The sequence below is a fragment of the Panthera pardus genome, unplaced genomic scaffold (genome assembly GCF_024362965.1).
Source record: "Panthera pardus isolate Hobbes unplaced genomic scaffold, ASM2436296v1 HiC_scaffold_12, whole genome shotgun sequence".
NCBI lineage: Eukaryota > Metazoa > Chordata > Mammalia > Carnivora > Felidae > Panthera > Panthera pardus.
In genome coordinates, this window is record NW_026526677.1 from 14,817,388 (window position 1) to 14,827,285 (window position 9,898).

Consider the following 9,898-nt stretch of genomic DNA (forward strand, 5'->3'; position numbering starts at 1 on the left):
GTAATCAAATTATCTTGTGCTGCCACAGAAAATACAGTGTGAGAATGAAATTAAATGGAATAAATGTAAATAGCATAGAACCACCTCGAAGCAGATGGTGGAGCATCTCCAAAGGAAGCGGCATGGTTAATTCACTGATCATTAGATCTCAGGGGCTGTAAGATTAGTTTTAGACCAAATCAGGAGAGCCCCCTCCTGAGGTACTCACTCTACTGATTCTTCTCCAGTGTCTAAAGCTGAAAGAAAAAGGCAGAGATTTATACACCAGTCATGCAAACATGTGTAGGTCAATTCTCCAAAATTATCTTGAGAATCTCAGCATGTCTTAGAACATTTTATACATCTGCAAGGGGAGGGGGGTGGAGTTTAAATATTCATTAACCGTCAGGGATGTAAGAAATGGACCTTCAGACTACAAAAAAAAAAAAAAAGAAAAGAAAAAGAAAAGAAACACATGAAGTATTTTGAAATTCTTACAAAAACAAACACACATTTTAAGTTTTAGAATGTCATTTATTGTATGCCTATCCCTAAAGGAAAGCTGATTTGGAAAAGCAGAATATAACATAGGACAACACAAGAATTTATAGGTCTTTGAAAGTCTTAAGAAATTACATTCCCAGAGGCATTCCTGAACAGATCTTCACCAAAGGCCTCTATATTGCTCTCCATGAGACTGGCCCTGGTGCCTGTGGGCATTTGGGCATTTTCTGGATATAACTTTACATCTTATCCTTTTTACATCTATCTTTTTTTTTTTAAGAGATAAAGAGAGTGAGGGGGGTGGGGGGGTGGGGAGTGGGCAGAGGGAGAGGGAGAGAGAGAATCTTAAGCAGGTTCCAGGCCTAGTGCAGAGCCTAAAGTGAGGCTTGATCTCATGACCTGAGCCAAAATCAAGAGTTGGACTCTTAACTGAGAAAGGCACCCTAGTACCCCTTTACTTCTTATCTTTGTGTTAGCCTGTGTCCAGCAGTTTCCCTGAAGGTTCCCCAATGCTCTATTCAGACAGAGCAATTCAGAAGCTCTGCCTGCCTTGTGTTCGTCTTACTTTCCGAAGAAAAATAATATAGCGTGGAATAGTATTAAGCTAGTATTGACGAAGAAAAAATTCACTGAAAATTAAAACATAGAAACATTTATTTGGGCAACTGCAATTGTAATTGGGGAGGCACAGATTCTGGTAGGAACCTAAACTGCGTTCCCAGGAAGACAAAGAGAGGCAGAGTTATAGAGGCAAAAGGCTATGAGTGTAATTCTCATTCAGGTCCCTTCTGCAAAACAGAGATTGGAATTAGGGTAACTGGGATTGGTTGGGTTAATATGCAAATGAAGGATTGGAACACTTTTAGAAGCAAAGAATGCTGATGACTCAGATGTCATGAGGAAGAAGGAAGTTAAGTCCAGGCTAAAGGCTGCCAGCTCTCTGAAAAGTTCAAAAATCTTCATGGTTTCTCCAATGCGGATGTGCATAAACGCTTCCTTACTTATGGCCTCCTGATCTTATTTGTAAAAAAAGACTATCTTAAGTAGGCTTGCTTGCTCCATTTTGGAATTTTCATATTCTAGTAGCTTCAGAAAGATCTGACTTGGGGAGAGACAAACAGAGCCAAACACACGCGGTACTGTCCAATATGCATCGTTATCCAGAGTAACGTATGTGGGTAGAGCAGACAGATGAATAAAATTAGTGACCTGTAATATCAGGACTGGAACCCAAGGTATTTGTTGCCAGGGACCAATACTGATGAAATAGATGGTTGGGGAATAGAGAACAGAAGAAAAGGAAAGATTCAAGAAGAAACAATCTATCCTATATATATATATATATATAAAATATATATATATATATTTTATATATATATAAAATCATTAAGTGAGAATATAATGAAATATGAAGGGACATCCAGTCTCAATATATAGCCCAACTTTTATTCTGTTTACCATTTGGCTTAGTCCTGTGTTACTTCATTTCTGCAGGTTAGTTGGTTCAGTCCAAATTGTGCACACTGATACGAGGTGAACCAATTCTCCTCCCTCATACACAAATTCATATATGAAAAATTTCCTTAATACATGTAAAACTTTAGGAGATCAACTTTTATAGGAAATTATCTGGTACAAAATAACAAAAATAGCTAGAACTTATTGAGAGTTTATTTTGTGCTTTAACTTCCTCGTATCGTTTTATCTCACAACTGAACATCTTGTGAGATAAATAGAGTTGGTTCTGTGGTTCCAATAAGAACACGAGCTTCCAGAAGTTAAAAAGATTCACTCAAAGAGCTACCAAATGAGCATAAGAAAAAGAACGCTGTGCCTTCTGTGTGTGAAAGAAACAGGTTTTTACGTCTTTACTGCTGGCTTCCAGGCTTTTAAAGTAGAGTAACCCTGAGGAAATGAGAGATTCTAGCATGTCAGAATGATGGATATCAGAGCTCATGTTTTACTGGTTGTCCATTTCAGTATAATGCATCTTGTTGACCAAGCTTCACTCAAGCTGGCTTGTGTCAACACACAGAAGGAGGTAGCTGGTCATATCTCTACCCATAACACAACAACACAGGATCATCCTTATTAGACATGTGTATAAGTGACTCACTTACAACCCCAATCCCTGCATTTGTCTCAGTTCTCTGCTGAGAATTGGTTTTGTTCTTTTTACCCTTCTTTTCTAATCCCCTTCTAAAACCTTCTGTTTTATGGAGTACATGGATTTACTTATAAAACCGAGATTTTAGGGGTGCCTGGGTGGTTCAGTTGCTTAAGTGTCTGACTTCAGCTCGGGTCATGATCTCATAGTTAATGAGTTCGAGCCCCACGTTGGGCTCTGTGCTGACAGCTCAGATCCTGGAGCCTGCTCTAGATTCTGTGTCTCCCTCTTTCTCTGCCCCTCTCCTACTCACGCTGTCCCTCTCTCAAGAATAAATAAACATTTAAAAAAAAGATTTAAAAAAACGAGATTCCAGGTATTTTTGAAGTTATTAAATATTGTTCTAAGACTGGAAAGAGAATTCTAGAAAGAACAACTTACAACTGGATAACTTACAACTGGATAACTAAGTGCTAAATCTTCACATGTGTTAGTCAAAGTAATACTGCAACTTTCTTAAGTACAATAGTACTCATTTGGTAGATATTTGAGAAAAGGGGAGGCATATGGGGCACTTGGGTGGCTCGGTCAGTTAAGCGTTGGACTTCAGCTCAGGTCATAATCTCACAGTTCATGAGTTCCAGGCCCATGTCTGGCTCTGTGCTGACAGCGCAGACCTGGAGCCTGCTTCGGATTCTGTGTCTCCCTCTCTCTCTGCCCCTCCCTCGCTTGCACTACCTCTCTCTCTCTCTCTCTCTCTCTCCCTCTCTCTCAAAATTAACTAAATATTTAAAAAGGGGGGAGGATGCATATATGAAGCAAATTAACAAGACACAGAGATAAAAACACACCAGAGTCAATAATCACCCACCTCTCCCTGGCCCCAATATCTGTCATTGTGACACCATGCTTTATACCAATGTAGTGACTTCTGAGATTAGCAAGTTTGGCCAGGAGAAACTTTCACAAACAGCGAAAGGTTTGGATTTTGTTCCAAGGAATAGAGAGTTCTTTGCATATCTTTGGAGAGAGTAGTGATATGATTGGGCATGTGTTTTAGAAAGGCATTTCTAGCATTGCTCAAACCCATGCAACCATATCTGGAACCAGTTGGAAAGTTTAGAGTGCAGACTACAATCTGAACTGCAGCGACTTCTTTCTTTGGCTCTTCTATGTTAGAGGCCATTTGGTCCAGCTTCCCCCCAAAAGTTACATGTTTTCTATAACACCTGAAATAATATGCTCTGGGGACACAAAGTTGGAAGTGCAGTTAATACCACCTTTACTGGAAATTTGAATGTGCCATTTTAGACCACACCTTCTGCATGGCGATTCGCATCTCCGTGTTTCTCAGGGTATAGATGAGAGGATTCAGCATGGGGGCAATCACCGTGTAAAACACGGAGATTTCCTTATCCTTGTTCTCGCTCCCCGCAGGGAGAACATAAATATAGATACAAGGCACAAAGAATAAAACCACCACCATTATGTGAGAGCTGCATGTGGAGAGAGCTTTGCGTCGCCCTGCGGAGGAGCGGGTCCTAAGATTATATAATATGAGTATGTAAGAAGCCACCAGGACAAGAAAAATGACAGCCGCCACCATCCCTGAATTAGCAATCACTAAGATACTAACAACACGAATGTCTCTGCACACCAGTTTCAAAAGAGGCTTCACATCACATACGTAGTGATCTATCTGATTAGGACCACAGAAAGGTAAGTTGAGTACCATGAGCAACAGAGCAATGGAGTGCCAAAAACCCACGGCCCAGGCCGTGAAGACCAACATGTTACACCTCTGCCGGTTCATGACGACCGTGTAGTGCAGGGGCTTGACAATGGCAACATAGCGGTCAAAAGCCATGGACACCAAGATGAATATCTCCACACCCGCCAGCAAGTGGGCAGCGAAGAGCTGGGTCATACAATTGTTATAGGAGATGTTTCTTCTTGCGGCGCCTAAGTCCCTGAGTAGCCTGGGGACCACGGTGGAGGTGTAGCAGAGATCCATGAGGGAAAGGTGACAGAGAAAGTAGTACATCGGCTGTTCGATTAGATGGCTGCAGGTGATTGTGAACAAGATGATGAAGTTGCCCATTAAGATTGCCAAGTAACAGAGCAGGAACCAGAAAAAGAACAGGAGTTCCATTTGCTTATTTCCCCACAGACCCATGAAAACAAATTCTGTGACATTGTTCCGATTTTCCATGAGGTTGAGGTGAGTCCAGAGTTAAACAGAAAGTTAATTCATCTGAAACGATACAGAACATACATTGTCAATAGTACCGTTTGAGTTTGGGGGTATTTACACACTAAAAAAAGACGCAGGTCATAGAGAATTTGTCACAGGCTCAATCTTTGAAATCCTTTCGGGTTAAGGGAGTCATTATATTTCAAATGATATTTGTTTAATTTTTTCTTTCTTCAAATTTTTATTCACATTCCAATTAGTTAACATACAGTATAATGTTAGTTTCGGTTGTAGAATTTAGTGATTCGTCACTTACACACAACCCCTGGTGCTCATCACATTGCAGTCCTTAACACCCATTCACCCATTTAACCCACCCCCACCCACCACCCCTCCAGTAGCCATCAGTCTGTTTTCTATAATTAAGAGTCTGTTTCCTGATTTGTCTCTCTGATTCCCATTATTTTCATTTGTTTTGTTTCTTAAATTCCGAATATGACTGAAATAATATGGCATGAATCTCAAACTGACTTATTTTGCTTAGGACAATACTCTCTGGCTCCCTCCATGTCATTGCTCTATATACCCCACATCTTCTCTATCCATTCATGAGTCAATGGACATTTGGACTCTTTCCATAATTTGACTATTGTTGATAAAGTGCTATAAACATCAGGGTGCATGTGTCTTTTCAAATTGGCATTTTTATATCCTTAGGGTAAATAGTAGTGCAATTGCTGGGTCTTAGGGTAGTTCTATTTTTTAACTTTTTGAGGAGCCTCCATATTGTTTTCCAGAGTGGCTGTACCAGTAGGGACTGTAAATGGTATTCACTGAAAGCATATTTTCTGTTTGAAACTCTTGTAAGCATTTTGCATTCATTTAATTCATAACAGACCAATGGTTACTATGGTGATACTCATTTTACATGTGGGGTAACAGAAAAATAGGTGGGTTCAGTTAATCCCACCAAATCGTTAAGGTATCAAGTAGCAACCAAAGATATGAACCTGTTTCAGATGCCATGTCCATGCTCTTAACAACTCTGCCATATTACCCACTGAGCAAATGGACTTCCAGCTGTTTTCCATCTCCTTAAAAGATGTGGGTTTTACCTATCTCTGCCATTTACTACCTGTATAACTTTAAACAAGTCCCTCCCCTTCTCTATGCTGTATATAATTTCTATATAGTGTCCCAATACACACAAACATTGCATGTATCCATTGAAACTGAAGATATATTCTTAAAATAAGAACAAAATCAAGGCTCTTAATCATAGCAGAGAAATATCCTTGATTAGTGGATAATAGTTTCAGTGATTCTCCTTTTTGACAGGTTTGGTCAAGATTTAGAGCAAGGAGATACAGGAAATAGGGATTTGGAAACCCTGTTTGGGCATCTGGAAATAGGAACACAGGTTCTTGTCATGTAAAAGCTTTCCCTTTTTCCTAACCATTCTAAAGACACATATTAGAGATTGTTGTTAACATGTTAGAAACATTGTGGAGAGCTAGGTGTTCTCTGTTGCCATATTGAAGAACCCAGTGTGATTAAAGAATGTCCTGAATATTTAATGGTACATTTAGAACAGTGCAACCACTTAGACGCAGTAGACGCAGGAGCAGAGAGTGAATATGTGGAAACATCACCTTTTACCCATAGCCAAGCATCCTCCACAGCAAAATCATGATTTGCCTAAAAGACTATTAATGTCTATGAATTATTTTAATGGTGCCAACGGGGGAAACATATGACGTAGTGGACAGATTCTTCATCTGATGATTGTGAAGGTGAGCATCCAGGCTCCCATGTCTTGTTAAGTATTTCTTGTTCACACTGAGCAGTTCATTCTCCCTGATCCTACTCCTTCAGCTGGTATGTGGAACTAAAACTTCTGGATCCAAGAGCAAAATGAAGTTCATTTAAGAATATACAATAGAAGGCCTGACAGTTGTAACTCGTCAAGTCCCAAAAATGTTTGGAGAGGAACAAACTGTTATATAAACAAATAGATATCAGAACTTTCATTAGCTCATTGGATTTACCTATGGATTCTTTATTTGGCCACAATGGTATGGTTTGAACTACTCATGTTAGATATACAGTAAGTACAAGGAAAAACTTAGCGTTGGTATTTATTTGTCTTGCATTCAAAACAGAGCTTAGTCAAATACGTATTTATGTGTAAATTGAGAATATCTAAACCTTGTTTGTTATATGTTGTTGTTATATGTATATATATGTATATGTATGTTATATGTTGTTATATGTATATAACAACAACAAACCCTGTTGTTATATTCCACAATCTTGTTTGTGGAAGAATATGATCAGTCGAAGGACATATATGGATCCACAGATAATTTTTCAAAAAGCTGTCAAATGAACCTGTAGCAAGTTCAGCTGTTGGTTTAGAATGCATCCTGAGCAAGACTCAACTTGCATTCTTGTGCAAGATTCAACATCTCTCAACATTTGGTCCAGTGTTGCTTAGAGTACAAAGATTGAACATCAGTTGGGAAAACACAGGCCCATATAGAAAAATATTTTCCAAAGCAGAATATATATATACATATATATATAAATATACATACATATATATGTATATATATGTGTGTGTGTATTTATATATATTATATATTTATATATAAATATTTGTATGTGTTATATATTTATTTATAAATATTTATATATATATAATTTATATATATAATTTCATATGATCAAATTTTTATACAAGATGAATTGTTAAAAATCCTTCTTGTTTTCTCCCAATTTAAATATATATTACATATAAATGAATATATATAGAAAAAATATATATAGAAAGAGACACACATATAATTACATATATATATATCACCATATGTATGCTTAGATGCACAGGGGATTTGGAGTAAAGAATTTTTTGAGTCCACATTTTTACATACCTTTTATTTAAAGAATTTCTTTCAAGAATCTCTCCTTAAACTTTAAATTACTTGAGAAATATCTCTGTGAGGAATGTTTGCAAATACACAACCATAGGTTGAAAGGGAAAAAAAAGGTTCATAAGGTGATTTGGAAGATGGATTTATGACTAAAGGAGATGAGAGTCTGTGGATAATGTAAACATCCACCAAGGACAATCTGAAATGATTTTTCTGGCTTTTAAAAACTACTTATCACATCCATGAGGCACCTGTGTGGCTCGGTTGGTTAAGCGTCTGACTCTTGATTTCGGCTCAGGTCATGATCTCACAGTTCATGGGTTTGAGCCTTGCATAGGGCTCTGCGCTGACAGTGTGGAGCCTGCTTGGGATTCTCTCTCTTGTTCTCTCTCTGCCCTTCCTCACCAAAAAACAAATAAATAAATTTTAAAAAATCTATTGTATCCATAATAAAGGAAAAATTGTGAAATAAAAAGTTATGGTCTTAACTAGGTGCTGTAGTTAGACTAAAATGTTTAGACACAAAATACTAAGTAATAATATATTTTAGGCACTTTAGTAAATATTTTTAATTTAAAAACCATTTCATCTACAGCATGACCTGATCAGCTATTATACTATTGTCCCCGTTTTTGCAAATAAAGAAACTTCAACCCAATGTTCTACAAGTACTAAGCGGAAATCTGTATGTAAACCTTTTTCTGTATGATTTAGAAGCTCATACTTTATTCATTTTGCTTAATACTCTCTCACAAATACATATAAAAGCTTTAAAGCCTCAATTTTCCCTCAAATTATCCATATTTTCTCCTGAATATTCTGAATGCCCTCTCTTGCAAGTAACCACAAAGAAAATGTATTCCAGAAGAATTTAAATTTAAAGATAGGAATTTTATAAGATCAAATTTTTATATAAAATGAATTATTGTTAAAAATCCCAATTATTTTCTCCAAGTTTATATATGCATATTTTTATATAAATGAATATATAATATATTATATATTTATATTAATATATATATGTGTGTGTGTGTATACACACACACACACACACACACACACGTACTTACTGATCAGGAGGCTCACTTCTGCAACATTTTACGTCTCTTTGGAATGTGAAGATGATCCTTCAGGCTGTTTTGTTTTGTTTTGTTTTGCTTTTTACTTTCTGTGCCTGTGCTATAAAACTGCAAACAGATGAGGAAGGCCCCTGCCTTTCCTGTGAAGCTTCCAGCCGATGAACCTTTCAGGAAAGCATTGTTGGGAATATCTTGAGGTGAAAGCACAAGAGGGACCCAAGGGAAAAACTCCCGTGGGCATTGTACGGTGGCCAATGTGTGTGTGGTTATAACTTGAGAAACAAAGCCTATATTTTTATAAGGTCATATACATGGGCTTGAGGCTTATTTCATTTATCTCTTGAGAGTTATTACCTGAGTGATTCAATACTTCTGTAATGTTATAGCACTGATGTAATAATATAGGTCTTTGTTTTTCTTCCTCTCCTTTCCTAGAATAACTTCCTTGAAGACTGAAGAGTCTGTTGTTTATCGTGATACATAATAATTAATAAATGTAGAATTATTTATCATTCTAAGTATAATCCTTTTGTTTAATTGGATATTGCCTACTTAGGATACTGGTTAGAATTTGGAAGTGCCACAATGCACATCTTCTCCCCTTATTTTGGTTTGTTTTTGTTTTGCTTTGTATTATCTCCCTCTCCACGTTGTGTGAGAGAGAAATAGCGTGTCAGTGGAACCTAATGGGAACAGATTGAATAAATCATGGTCTTTAGTTCACAGCAGAAGATCCTCCTAGGTCCATGCAAGGTCCATTTAAGGTTTCATTTCATAATATATTTTTCCTTTTTGCATTGCTTATCTCCACTTCTCATCCCTTCTGTTCACGCACCATACTCTAACACACTCAACTCCACTAGCCTGAAACATTGCACATTCCTTGGGTTCTCCTACAGTGGTCCACATCATGAAAATTACCTCTTACAAACTGCCCTTAAATTACAGCATTTGTCTTCTCCTTGCTGCATGACCATCACTCACACATGCACTTAGTAATACAGCCTCAGAAGGCATGAAACAAAATTCGGTAAGTCCATTAAAAAAAATGAATCCACCTTCACAGTAGAAGATTTCAATGTTCCTTTTTATATTATTGATG

At 37.4% G+C, this 9,898-nt stretch overlaps 1 protein-coding gene across 1 annotated transcript; it reads right to left on the reverse strand.

Annotated features, from left to right (window-relative positions):
- Positions 1–3,872: 3,872 nt before the first annotated feature.
- On the reverse strand, positions 3,873–4,802 carry LOC109245281 (olfactory receptor 4P4-like). Its single transcript, XM_019412585.2, has one exon. The coding sequence runs from the start codon at positions 4,800–4,802 to the stop codon at positions 3,873–3,875; it is 930 nt and encodes a 309-aa protein (XP_019268130.2).
- Positions 4,803–9,898: the final 5,096 nt, after the last annotated feature.